The sequence below is a fragment of the Cyphellophora attinorum genome (genome assembly GCF_001299255.1).
Source record: "Cyphellophora attinorum strain CBS 131958 chromosome Unknown Contig5, whole genome shotgun sequence".
NCBI lineage: Eukaryota > Fungi > Ascomycota > Eurotiomycetes > Chaetothyriales > Cyphellophoraceae > Cyphellophora > Cyphellophora attinorum.
In genome coordinates this window covers 222194-235655 of record NW_017253233.1, presented here as the reverse complement: position 1 = coordinate 235655, position 13462 = coordinate 222194, and the positions used below count along the sequence as shown (strand labels likewise).

Sequence of the window (13462 nt, the reverse complement as noted above, 5' to 3'; positions counted from 1 at the left end):
CAAGATTCCCCAACAATCTCCACGACGGCAACCTACTTATATGCTGACCCGTGCTGTCACCTTCTCCGCGTGGCATGCCATCTCTTGACGAGGTTTCTGAACAACTGAACCACGATGGAAGTCAAGACTGTCACCAACAGCCCGATGGTGGCAGAGGCAGCCGCTCTACCAGAGAAGGTCGACGAGTCCGATGGCAGCATTCATATTGACCCAGAACTCGAGCGAAAGGTCTTGAAAAAATTTGACATGCTTGTGATGCCGCAATTCATTATCATCATCCTCCTGGCGTATCTCGACAGATCCAACATTGGTTCGTGCCCAAAAATGCGAGTAAGAGCGGCGTCCACTGACCAATCCACCAGGTAATGCACGTGTGTTTGGCTTCGAGGAAGACCTTGGCCTCGTGGGCAACCAATTCGCCAACATTTCAAGCTTCTTCTACGTCACATATGTCATCTTCGAAGTCCCGTGGGTTCTGGCTGTGAAGCACTTCGGCGCGAACTCGGTGGCAGCTATTGCTATCGTTCTCTGGTCTGCGATCACGCTTGGGACTGGCTTCGTCAAGAACTATGGACAGACCATAGCTATGCGATTGCTCCTTGGCTTTGCTGAGGCCGGAATATTCCCTGCATTGGTGTTTGTCATCAGCACGATCTATCCAAGGGAGAGCCAAGCAAAGCGAGTTGCTGTTTTGTATGGTGCATCTGCGCTCAGTGGTGCTTTTGGTGGCTTGATCGGTATGTCCTCTGGCAAGAAAGCCGCCATCACTTGTTGATCCGCTTTGGTAAGACGCAGGCTGACCACGACTTACCACAAATAGCATACGGCATACAGTTGATGGGCGACCGGCACGGTCTATCTGCCTGGCGCTGGCTTTTCATCGTCGAAGGCATCATCTCAATGGTTTTAGGTGCCGCTTGCTGGACTACCCTACCCAAGACCGCTGAGCATGCATGGTTCCTCAACGCTCAGGAAAGGCAACTTATGGAGGACAAGCGCCGAAAGGACTTCGTCTATAAAGGAGAATCCAAGCTCTCGTGGGCCGACGTGAAGCTCGCATTTGCTGATCCAATGGTCATCATGGCAGGCGTGTGCCTCTTCTGTGCCAGTATACCCCTGTTCGGATTCGGAATTTTTTTGCCGACGATTATCGCTGGACTCGGTTTCAAGAGCATTCAGGTCAATTATCTCACCATACCAGTGTATATCTTCGGTTGTTTGTACCTCGCCCTAATGACCTATTTATCCGACCGACTTCGCAAACGAGCAATCTTCATGATGAGCGCCACAAGCATAGTCGTCATTGGCTACGCGATTGTCATCGGGTCGTTCCGTAGCTGCTGGATACTTCGCCATGTTCCTTGTTGCCGGTATTTACCAATACAACTGCCTCCTCCTCACATGGGTCAGCAACAACATCACCCCAGACTCCAAGCGCAGCGCGGCCATCCCGTGGTTCACCTGCATCGGGAACATCAGCGGCGTTGCCGCTTCGCAGGTCTATCCTACATTCACTGCTCCGCGGTACATCATGGGTAATGCAATTAGTATGGCTATGGAGATCTCAGCAATTCTCGGGGCCGGTGTGATCTGGTTCATTTTGTATAGGAGGACGCAGGAGAAGGAGCGGCTGATCGCTGAGGGCGTGACGGATAATGGGAAGAAGGGAGATAAGGCACTTCACTTCAAGTACATCTACTAGCGATCAGGGATCCGAAGCCGCGGACGTGGCCCACGCTTGATCCTCAGCAACGGACGCAACGTTCTGGACAAATTGGTCAGACGCGTTCAATGAGGCATTCATGCGTGTCGACCGTGATGTCAAAGAGGCATCTTCTCCGAAGAGCTGCCTCCAGGGCCGTGATGGACCACAGAGGTCACTTACGTACCTCCGAAGAACACGGACTTTACAAGCCAAGGACGGGTAGTTCACCACACTCAGTGCTAACAGACCTGCCAATGACGACAACACAACCCACAGTCATCTATAGAGGCCATTTTAGAAGCCCTGCAGATGCTGCCAGCACCTAGGCTTGCCCAGTCGTCCTGTTCCTGAGCAAAGATCTTTTACGACATACGGTGGTACATATCGTACAACAATGGTCTGGATCCCCAATGTTTAACACTTCTTGGCACAGCCGCCCGATGTGGTATCACGATTACTAGGGTCTGGACCACATTTCTGACCACTCAAACCCAATCGTACCGTTGCCAAAAGTGCGGCTGCGAACAGAGAGTAAGTTCTGGTCTTTGTAAGAGTCCGCTGCGCTATTCCACGGTCAAGTGTGAGGCGCCTGAGGCGCTTAGTCACTGCCATTATTGAGAACCGGCCTCCTTCCGCTCCCTCCATTCGGAGACTTGGTAGGGACATGTCCGCGCCATGCTCCATGCTATGTCGATCATTTGAGTGGCTACAAAGTATAACATAGCCTTGCCGCCAATGTTCTCTGAGCTCAGGTACAACCATACCCAGAATAACATGAGCTCGATGAGTAAGACGTCGTTGTCCCTGACCTCTTCGTCGCCCACTGGTACAGCCCAGCAGCCATCCAGTGCAGCGCCAAAACGCCTGCATCTGAAAGCATGTGAGAGCTGCAGCCAAAGGAAGATTCGATGTCCTGGACCATCTGACGAGAACGACGGACCATGTGAGAAGTGTATGAGGTCAAATCGTCCGTGCCATTTCCGACAAAGAGAGAATCGGGCACGAAGGAAGCGAGTCGAAGTCCGCGTCAGAGAACTTGAGCAAAGAATTGTAGACCTGGCGGCTAAATCGAACGATCCTTCGGAGGCAAGCGAAGAGAGCATCGACACTGTCCCAGATACTGTGCTGGATGATGTTGGTCAGGTCTCGGAGGCATACTCGACCAGCGTTGAAAGCTCGCGAGACATCACAGTGTGGCTGGGCGCTACTTCGCTGGACCGACGTCTTGCCTCGTCTGCAAAGGACGAGGCACCGGAGTGCATTGGCAAAAGGACACGACTCTGGAGAAGACCTGGCGATAGATCAGCAGGTGGTTGCAAAGCATGCAAACAACGAAAGCTCAAGGTAGGTCACTCCCTGCACTCAATCAATTACAAACACTAAGTGGTATAAGTGCGACGAGGCAAAGCCTCGTTGTCAGCGATGCCTAGATACAAGCCAGGACTGTCTGTATTCCGGAGCGATATCCTCGACCAAGGACAAATCCTCGAACGACCTGAACAGAATCCAGAACCTACGCTTCGAGCAATTTAACTCAAGCATCTTGAGTATGGGCTTGGTATTGGGTCTCAACACCGCTCAGCTGGATCATCGAGTATCTCGAGTTCTTACACACTGGGACCGGCACGCAATCAGGTCTTTTGGCGCACCACACATGCAATCTGCGATGAGCGAATGGGGTTTCGACCTAGCCAGACAAGCACCTTACCTCCTACATACACTCAGTGCCTTTGCTGCCCTGCACCTACAGCATTTCAGCCATAACAAGGATCCAGAGCTCGATGACCTCTACGACCATCACTTCCACAGCGGAATAGAAATGTACAGCCAGGCGCTGTCCAGCGAAATCGAGCCGGAGAACGTAGACGCTATGTTTGCCGCGTGCATGCTATTTGCATTTCTGGCGTACACTGCGCCTTCTCGGGGCCCTCCTCGCGATACAGATGCAATAGCGCCGGCTTCTACAGACCTTGTCTGGCTCATGAGCCAGTGCGGCTTCCTGACGCTTAAGACCACCACACAATGTCACCTCTCAACCTCGATATGGCATGATCTCTTCGCCGAGTCAGATTCTCAGGGCTCTCAGCTCAAGGTGCCCATGGATCTTACATCTACACCCTCGGCATGGCTCAATCTTTGCGGTATCGATGCCACAAGCACAGACGCCAATAACCCTTACTACAGAGCCCTCCACATGCTACTGCTCATCCAGCACATCGACGCAAGCAAGCCGGCAAATTTCTCACCCTTCATATCCTTCCCCGGACGAATGCGCTCAGAGTTCATGGAGCTCGTCCAGCAGAGAGACAAGGTCGCTCTCCTCTTACTGGCTCACTGGCTAGCCAAAATGTGCGAGATGGGCCAATGGTGGTGCGATGCCAAGGTCAGGAGCGAGTGCTGGGCTATCTGTGATTACTTGGGAGATCACGCGAGCTACAAGGGCGGGTGCGAAGGCCAGCAGCTCCTCATCGAAGGACTGTTGAGGGCTCCTATGCGCGCTTGTGGCTATCCGGCGCGTCTTGTGTAAGACCCGGCTCGGGCTTGACCTGGACTTGCTATGAATAGGGTCGGCTTATGTCATTGAGAGGGCGATCATGCATGCAAGATAAACGACAGCTACTTGTTGGACGCCTCCTGTGCTAGCTGAGATCCGAACTGCCTCTCTCCACAGTTCTTCAAGTATTCTGCGGACCCTGAAGCGTTGATCGCCCGTCGAGCACGTGGGAAAGTCCGTTCTGACTTATACACTCGCCGGGCCGCCCCAGATCAGACCATAGCGAAGACCGCTCGCTCCTGCCTACCTAGGTAGCCGAGAATCATACGACGCAACGGAAGGCTCTACCACGACGAAGTGGTTGCCTTGTGGGAGGCTGCACAGCTGGCGAGACAACGCGATTGGTCAGTCGGGGTTGTTTGCCTGCTTTCTCCGGTGTTGCTCGGACCTGTTCACCTTGGGGATGAGACGTAGACAATCAAGATCTGACGGTCTAGTGTACGAGAAACGGGGAATTGTAGGTGTCTGTATCGGATTTGAAGATCAGGTAAGGCATGGCTAATTGCAGTTACGTCCTTGGCGGCCTTCCTGGCAACATCTGTGGTGGTCATGGACTTCATGCGGTTTTTGACGACATAGTCCGTGGTGGCGGCCTCCTTTATCTTGAAAATCAGGACATCGTCTTCATATGCGATACTGTGGAGGTGCTCCCAGCTCATCATTCCTGTCGAGAGCATACCACTTGTTGAAGACGTTCTCTGGATCGTACTTGGCTTTCAACTCTCGCAGTGCTTCTGTCCGAGCTGAACCAAAGACCTGTTCAACAGGCATAGTGTTGTCTGTGCGAGGACACTGTTGTCAGCAACTCCGAGGAATGGTGAATTTGTTGCATTGGGAGGGTATGACTCACTGTTATAACCAGTGTAGACTCCTAAGTCTTCTTCTCCTGAGACACCATCAAGAACCTCAAATCCGTACGCCTCAACCGCCGCCTGGCCCCATAAGTACTGCACCACATCATGCACGAACCTCGCGGCCACCACGTCCTCGCTTGGGTGAGTATGATTCGATACCACCATCACGTTTTGCGCCGTACCTCTGCGAGGGAATACTGACTCTACCTCCGGCCCCTTCCCAACCTTGTCCAGCTGATGAAACTCGAAAAGCACTTCCGCATCAATGCTCGAACCATCATCACCCCTCCGACAAGCCTCTGCATGCCGTTCAATCACCCACTTTAACGTCTCCAGTGCCAGTGGATACCGATGAATCCCACTTCCCATATGCTGCCGCTTACCCATTGCCGCTGTCCAATCAACCAGCGTAAGCGCCTTCTCGTACGGCATCATACTGGTGAACTGCATCTGCGGCCCCAGAGCGTACAGTGCTCCCAAAAAGGTCATCGCTTCGTCCTCGGTGCCGTCATACAACACGCTAACGATGAGCATAGGCGTCATAGTCGGGGGCGAGCTGGCGAGGACTAGTGTGATGCTGCCACGGCCAATCGGATCTGGTGCAATGCGGTTGATAACCTGCAGCAGCTCCTGAATTCGGGTCGTTGGAAACATGATGGCGCCAGCGAAAACCGCGTTGTTGTTGTGCAGCTGGTGTAGTCGTACGGTGAGTTGAGTCACGACGCCAAACATGGGTCCTGCGCCTCGTAGCCCCCAGAACAGGTCGGGGCATTTGGTAGGGCTGGCAGTCACGATAGTGCCGTCCGCTAGCACAACTTCGGCGCTGAGTACCTGATCAGCCATTACGCCAGATTGGCCGGTCAATGCGCCATAGCCTCCACCCAGCGAGACTCCAGCGAAGCCGGGGAGTGAAACGTTGCCGGCCACAACGGCAAGCTGGTGCTCGGCTGCGGCTCTTGCGACTGCACCCGCTGTCGTACCGCCATCAACGGTGATTTCCTTCTTCTTTGCGTCTACTCTGGCGTAGTTGAGACGGGAGAGGTTCAAGGAGATTCCGCTGTCAGTGACGCTGGCGGCGCCCGCGAAGTGGCCGCCTCCACACACTGCTAGGTCGAGTTTGTGCTCTTTTCGGAACTTCAGAACGGTTCCGACATCTTCTGCAGAGGTAGCATAGACGACTATCGGCTGAAGGTGAGGTACGGAGCATAACAGTCAGCCTACTGGGTGTCCACACGAGGGCCGAGGTGAAGATCTCATGAAGTCCGCCTGAGAGGTGTGTACTTACAGCTTTCTTCTCCATCGCAGCATTCCATCGCTTCAAGCTCTCCTCGTATCCCGGCGAGTTGGCATCGAGGACTGGCGAGCCCCTGAGCCGACTCGACAGCTGTGCGGCTAGTGTTCTGAAGGTCATATTGGTCAGTGCCACGGGATACTCGCGGAGTGATGGGTGCAGTGGTTAAACAATGGCAAAGAACGAGGGTATGGATGGATGAGGTATTGGCGCAAGAAACCAGACAGAGGCTTCTGAGCGCACCCCTTTTGTATATGCATTTGGTCGGCTCGTCCAGCAATTCTACCTGAAGTCCACCTCCTCGTAAGTGAGACGGGCAATAGTGTAGCCCGAAAGCGGCGAGCAACATCATCCGATGGCCCATGTAAGGCGCTCACAGACTATTTGAGGCAACAAGGGCTTTTGAGCCCACTTACAGAGGGGCTCTGCTGCTGACAAGCCAGCTTGACTGGCGTGATACGTTGATAGTTGAAGGGCTCGTCCTGATGCAGTGACAGTCGGCATGAAATGCTTCCGGGCGTTTGATCGTAGTAGCTGCTGGGATACTTCATGAACTGAGGATCGCATATACAGTCGAAGACTTCGGGGTTTCGTCTGTCCCGATTCCGTGGTCCTGCCAAGTGCTGGATCGTCGCTGATCCCAAGACACTGACTGGATCCAGCGGTAGGGTCAGGCGTAGACGTAAGTTTAAGTCAAGTCTCTGATGGGCACGGAGCTCATATGTGCATTTGTCGTTGCTCGTTGGCCTCAAGTCAACGTCCTTCCCTTGCACAAGGCTCGCGTTGAGAGGCAGGGATCGCTGCTCAAGTCGGATGCAGGCTCCAGCATCGACGATGATGCGCAAGATACTGCTTGACGCACACACTCAGGCACTTGCTACCGCAAGAGCGAAGAGCCCCATCTTCGTGGCTTCATCACGTGAGCAATTCTTAGAGAAAGATTTCAGCATTCACCTTGCAACGATCTTTTGCGGGGTATCGTGATGTGGAATGTCCAGGATCTCTTGATCGTGACAATCAGGACATTCACATTGTGTAAGCCATCGACAACGAGATGATGGAATGCAACGCTTTGGATGTGCTGGTTGATGAGTGGAGTGAGGCCTTTCGATGCGCTGGCGTAGGTCATCCGGTCTGACTGAAGTCCGGTCAAATTCTTTATCGATAAGATTTTCTGCGACGACTTTCTTTGCCCGCATGCAACTTTCGTATCTGAAGACCACACTCAGCATGGAGCTTAGCCGATGACACAGCTGGCGACAGTGCTCAGGGAATAATGGAGGACCAAGCAAATCGCCCGCACCGGGCGTCAAAAGAAAAGAAGGTCAAGAAGAAGGGTGAGCGCAATGCAAAGGCCTTTGCTGTTGCCAATCCTGGCCGGTTGGCCAAAACAGCGGTACGGTCTAGCGACATCCGAGAGAAACGCCTGCATGTTCCCCAGGTCGACAGACTACCAGAAGAGGCGCCCCCAATCATTGTCGCCGTGGTTGGTCCACCAGGCGTAGGCAAGACTACATTGATCAAGAGCCTCATCAAGCGGTACTCGAAGCAGACGCTTTCACACCCCACTGGTCCGTTGACTGTGGTCACGTCCAAGAGGAGGAGGTTGACGTTTCTGGAATGTCCGTCCGACTCACTGGCAGCCATGATCGATGTGGCCAAGATTGCAGACATCGTTCTCCTTATGATCGATGGCAACTACGGGTTCGAGATGGAGACCATGGAATTTCTGAACGCTCTGAGCACGTCCGGCATGCCTGGAAATGTCTTCGGCATCCTGACACATCTCGACTTGTTCAAGAAACAAAGCACATTACGCATGGCCAAGAAGAGGTTAAAACATCGATTCTGGTCCGAACTGTACCACGGTGCAAAGCTGTTCTATCTGTCTGGCGTTGTGAATGGGCGATACCCTGATCGGGAAGTTCACAACTTGTCCCGCTTTCTGTCGGTCATGAAAAACCCAAGGCCGCTCATATGGAGGAACAGCCATCCTTATTGCCTGGCTGATCGATTCCTGGATGTCACACAGCCTACAGAAATCGAGAAGAATGAGAAGTGCGATCGTCAGATAGCCCTGTATGGCTACTTGCGAGGCACAAACTTTCCTGCTACAGATGCAAGGGTACACATACCTGGTGTCGGCGACCTCACGGTACGAGAGATCGAAGCACTACCAGACCCTTGTCCCACTCCATACTTGGATCAAGCAATCGCAAAGGCTAGCGGGAAGTCTTCAAGGAGGAAGCTTGGCGAGAAGCAGAAAGTACTATTCGCTCCGATGTCTGACGTTGGTGGTGTGCTGGTTGACAAAGATGCGGTATATATTGATGTCAAATCGAACACGTTTGACCGAGATGCAGACGATTTGGAAGATCGAGGACTTGGTGAACAACTTATGGTCAGTCTACAGGGGGAACGTAAATTGCTGGGCACAGCCAATACTGGAGTTCGGCTGTTCCAGGGAGCTAGTCACATCACGGGCGACGCGGATTCTGGCCGCAAAGAGAAACGAGGCATCAGAAATCTCGACAACCAGGACGACTTCGAACAAGATGAGGACGAAGGCTTCGTTAGCGGAGATGACAGCGAAGACGAAGAGATCGCAGATGACCCAGAAGCCATGACTCAGCATCGTGGCAGACCAGGATTCGCTGCTCAGGAGGATGAAGCGGACGTCAACGGCGACGATCTGGCTTTTGCTGAGAGCGATTCCGATCTGGGCTCGTTGGAAGACGCGGAGGATAGACATGAATTGCATGACGACTCCGAATTTGACGACGACCTAGAAGAGAACGGAAGCGACGAAGAGGACGACGGAGGTCTGAGGTGGAAAGAAAACATGGAACTCAACGCCCGAAACTTACAGTCGAATCGAAGATCATACCGCGCGGCTGATCTGTCTAAGCTCATGTACAATCTCTCACTATCGCCAGCAGAAGTGGCGTCAAGGTGGAGAGGAGAGGAGCATGACACAGACAGTCAAAAGCTCGAGCAGGATGAAGAGGACGAGTTCTTCAGGAAAACCAACATCGAAGCAGAGGACGATTTCGAAGATCGCCAAACACCGAAAGTGGATCTTGGCGAACTTAGGCGCAAGTGGGAGGACGAGGACCAGATGCAATCCATCATCTTGCGCTTCACAAAGTCTGCGCCCGCCACGGGAGCTAACGCCGACGACGTTGACGATGATGAGAACGCTAGTGAAAACGACGACTATAGCGACGAGGGTGATGGCGAGTTCGAGGATCTGGAAGCCGCGGCTCCGACCGGCATGCCCTCATCTGAAGAGTTGACCCTGGAACAAGAAAGAGAAAAGAATGCGAAGAGAAAGGAGGAGCTCAAACTCAGATTCGAGGAGGAGGATCGTGAGGGGTTTGGCAAAGCCAAAGATGAGGTAAAGACCACGGAACAGGAATTCGGCGAGGACGATTGGTATGATGCCCAGAAAGCGATGTTGCAGAAGCAGATTGACATCAATCGTGCCGAGTTCGATAGTCTGGATCCGACCTCACGAGCTCGAGCAGAAGGTTTCAAGGCCGGAACATATGCACGAATTGTGCTCGACAATGTGCCTTACGAGTTTGCGAGATCTTTCAACCCACGCTACCCGGTCATCATCGGCGGTCTGGCGCCGACAGAAGATCGATTTGGATTCGTCCAGATCAGAATCAAGCGACATCGTTGGCACAAGAAGATTCTCAAAACTAACGATCCGCTCATCTTCTCCCTTGGTTGGCGACGGTTTCAAACTCTTCCCTTGTATTCGATTTCGGACTCGCGGACCAGGAACAGAATGCTGAAGTATACCCCTGAGCACATGCACTGTTTTGGCACCTTTTACGGCCCACTAGTGGCACCAAATACCGGCTTCTGTTGTGTACAGTCGTTCTCCAACTCAAACCCAGGGTTCAGAATTGCCGCGACCGGCGTGGTCATGAATGTGGACGAGAGCACTGAGATCGTCAAGAAGCTGAAGCTGACCGGACACCCCTACAAGATTTTCCGCAATACAGCCTTCATTCGCGACATGTTCAACAGCTCAATTGAGATCGCCAAGTTCGAAGGAGCAAGCATCAAGACGGTGTCCGGTATTCGAGGTCAGATCAAGCGAGCTCTGGCCAAACCTGAAGGTCACTTTCGCGCAGCTTTCGAAGACAAGATTCTGATGTCCGACATTGTCTTCCTCCGAGCATGGTACGCCGTGAAGCCTCATCGCTTCTACAACCCTGTCACAAATCTCCTGGATGCCGCACCATCCAACAGCGATGATGTGGCTAGAGATGGCATGGACGGATGGCAAGGCATGAGACTGACAGGAGCAGTGAGGGCATCATTGGGCATGTCGACACCTCGCCAGAAGGACTCCGCGTACACCAAGATCGAACGCCCAACTAGGCACTTCAACCCACTGCGGGTTCCACGAGCAATCCAGACAGATCTGCCCTACAAGTCGCAGATCACTCAACAAAAGGCTCGCAAGGCGCCTACTTACCTTCAGAAGCGAGCAGTTGTGCTTGGTGGCGAGGAGAAGAAGGCTCGTGATCTGATGCAGAAGCTAATGACATTGCGGAACGAGAAGGTCGAGAAACGGGCCAAGAAGCAAGAAGAGCGGCGGCAGGTGTATCGCAAGAAGGTAGCTGAGAATCTTGAGAAGAAGACTGAGCGTGAGAAGCGCGAAAGAGACGAGTTTTGGCAGAAGGAGGGCCAGAAGAGGCAGCGACAGGGCGATGGTAGTGGTGGCCGTCGTCCAAAGCGCGCGAAGCGGGAATAGCTCTTTCCCTGACCACTGCCTCTGTCATCTACAAATCAAATGTGTGCCTTCCCACACGCACGAGTCCAATCATGAAAACGTGTGAAATGGTGGTGACGACTCCTTCAACCTCTTGCTTACATCTCAGATTCGCAGTTCGAGAGACTGACGTTTTCAGCAGGGAGAGTGAATGATGCTGTCGCATTTTGAGTCTCGCCTACTTACGCTAAATTGAGGCTAGCAGAACGCGTGAAAACTCGGTGTCCTCCCTGAACGGCGGCGTGACCATCTGACCTTCTTTATATCCCTCAACATCGCGATCACGCAAATCATTGACAGCATCATATTGTCGCATGTTGGATTTTATTATCCCAAGCCGCCACTTCCAGCAGCAAGATTGCCAGCTACGAACGCGTCTGGATTCAAACGCGTTCGCATGAGACACGTCATCCCGAGGGCCCCCACCATTGCGTGCCGTTCCAGGTGCTCGTGCGGTGAGTTCGAGTCTTGGTCGATCCGCACACGCGACAGGTGGCATCCTTGAATTTCTGCCTGTTCGCTCGCTGGCGTTTAAAATCGGTCCAGGACTGTGCATGAGGACTAGAGCATAGCAAGCGACTGTATAAGCAGTCTTCCGCAGCTGCTATGCCGCCCTCCTTACCGGCCCAGCAGCAACTTTCTTCGGCAGCTCGATCTGCTACATTATTCGATAACAGTTCTCAGAGCTCGACGACCTCACAAATATCTCAAGCAGCCCTTCCGCCCTTCCCTGATGTCGACACTGGAGCCGATATCACGTCTACGGTAGCTCGTGACCTGACCCCGCCGTCGTCTGCTTCTTCCTCGGTCCAGGAAGATGTCATCACCGCACAAGATTCGCCTACGCCGAGAAAGAACACGGCAGGCATCAAGCCAGACTCGCCAGTCTCTGCTGGATCGGTAGAACATGGAGGTGTCTTGGGACGGGCGAGAGCGGACAGCGCCGCTGGATCTAAGAGAACCGCCAGCGGGCATATAAAGCAGCCATCTCAAACGTATCATGACTATACACCTCGCCCAGACCACAAGAACCCGAGTCATACGCGCTCTTCCAGTGCAGCGTCGGTCGGCAGCAACGGCAACGTAGCAGAGGTGAGCGATCAAGCTGGCAGCCGCCTGAACACCACTGATTTGTGCCAGATTTCGCAGCACCTTCGCACGAAATTGAAGTATGCAATGGTGAAGGTCCAGCACGGGTGGCAGACCCGGTCGTTGGAAGAGCTCGAGTCTCTAGCTTCAGCATCTCCACGCTCGACGGCATCAGCCGTGACACAGACTAATGTGAATTCAGGTTCTCCGAGAAGGCTTATACACCAGCGCCTATCTCGCAAATGGAGTGATAGCTCGAGTTCTGTGAGCAGTCAGTCTGAGCTGTACAACATGGCATCGCCACAGCTCGCTGCTGTCCCAGAGTCCGGCTCCCAGTTGCGTGGCCTGGCTCCTCCAGCAGATATCATTGCCGGACAGCGTAGGCGGCCCCCGCCAAACGAATCGACCGACATCAGTTTGTCTCAGGATCCGTCACGGACCGTTAGACCTGCTGCGAAGCAACGAACCCCCAGCCAGAATGCCGTCCTTGAGAAGGACGCGGTGGAGACGCTTCTGTTCATGGCCAGCCCTAACAACTCCAGCTACCACGTCAGCTCGCAGCCATCACAAGAATCATCACTTCGTTCGACACAGGTTCTGTCTGCGATGACCTCGCCACTGCGGACGCAGTTCAGCCAGAGCACATTATCGTCACCGAAGAAGTCGCGTTCAGCATCAGTCCACCTTGAACACTCGGACGGACCGTGCAGCGCTTATCGAGCAAATGCTGGACGACCTACCTGATGAAAGCGAGGATGACCTCGACGAGGCTCTTGTCTGGAACGATAAGCGGTCCGCCCACTTGGCGACATAGGCCACCAGTACCCCGAACTGTGTATACTTGGCGTTCCGTTCACCATATCATGCATTGTATAGGTTCGTTTTGGCATAGCTCTGGAGCCGTCAGCTGCTCAGATCCCAATGGGTTTACGACTTACGATATCGTGATTTACGGGTCCAAAGGAGTTCATCTTTCGGCGTTAGCGGGCATGCGGCTACGTGCCGCGAGTGATACTGGCACGCTTGAAGTGACTCGAGTCGTTGACTAGTGGCCCAGTCGGGGTGGTGGCCGTATGGCTCGCGGGTTCGCATCTTGGTTGCCTTTGTGGATCTTACGCCAAGATTTTTGACGATCCTCAGGAGACGAAGTATCTTACCAGACGTGCAGTGTATATAT

General features: G+C 53.4%; 5 protein-coding genes across 5 annotated transcripts; 4 read left to right on the top strand and 1 right to left on the bottom strand.

The window, feature by feature from the left end:
* Window positions 1-114: 114 nt before the first annotated feature.
* AB675_6741 (putative transporter) lies at window positions 115-1702 on the top strand (the record flags this gene model as incomplete). The annotated part of the gene is made up of 4 exons (XM_018147053.1): window positions 115-310; window positions 363-737; window positions 821-1325; window positions 1411-1702. 4 exons carry the CDS (start codon window positions 115-117, stop codon window positions 1700-1702), a joined length of 1368 nt encoding a protein of 455 aa, XP_018003173.1.
* Window positions 1703-3371: 1669 nt separating this feature from the next.
* AB675_6740 (uncharacterized protein) lies at window positions 3372-4232 on the top strand (the record flags this gene model as incomplete). The annotated part of the gene is made up of 1 exon (XM_018147052.1): window positions 3372-4232. The coding sequence occupies one exon, from the start codon at window positions 3372-3374 to the stop codon at window positions 4230-4232; it is 861 nt and encodes a 286-aa protein (XP_018003472.1).
* Window positions 4233-4883: 651 nt separating this feature from the next.
* AB675_6739 (FAD-linked oxido) lies at window positions 4884-6524 on the bottom strand (the record flags this gene model as incomplete). The annotated part of the gene is made up of 3 exons (XM_018147050.1): window positions 4884-5038; window positions 5110-6298; window positions 6399-6524. 3 exons carry the CDS (start codon window positions 6522-6524, stop codon window positions 4884-4886), a joined length of 1470 nt encoding a protein of 489 aa, XP_018003119.1.
* Window positions 6525-7680: 1156 nt separating this feature from the next.
* On the top strand, window positions 7681-11178 carry AB675_6738 (Ribosome biogenesis protein bms1; the record flags this gene model as incomplete). Its single annotated transcript, XM_018147049.1, has 1 exon — window positions 7681-11178. The coding sequence occupies one exon, from the start codon at window positions 7681-7683 to the stop codon at window positions 11176-11178; it is 3498 nt and encodes a 1165-aa protein (XP_018003200.1).
* A 624-nt stretch (window positions 11179-11802) lies between these two features.
* AB675_6737 (uncharacterized protein) lies at window positions 11803-13029 on the top strand (the record flags this gene model as incomplete). Its single annotated transcript, XM_018147048.1, has 2 exons — window positions 11803-12288; window positions 12337-13029. The coding sequence occupies 2 exons, from the start codon at window positions 11803-11805 to the stop codon at window positions 13027-13029; spliced, it is 1179 nt and encodes a 392-aa protein (XP_018003451.1).
* Between the last annotated feature and the right edge of the window lie 433 nt (window positions 13030-13462).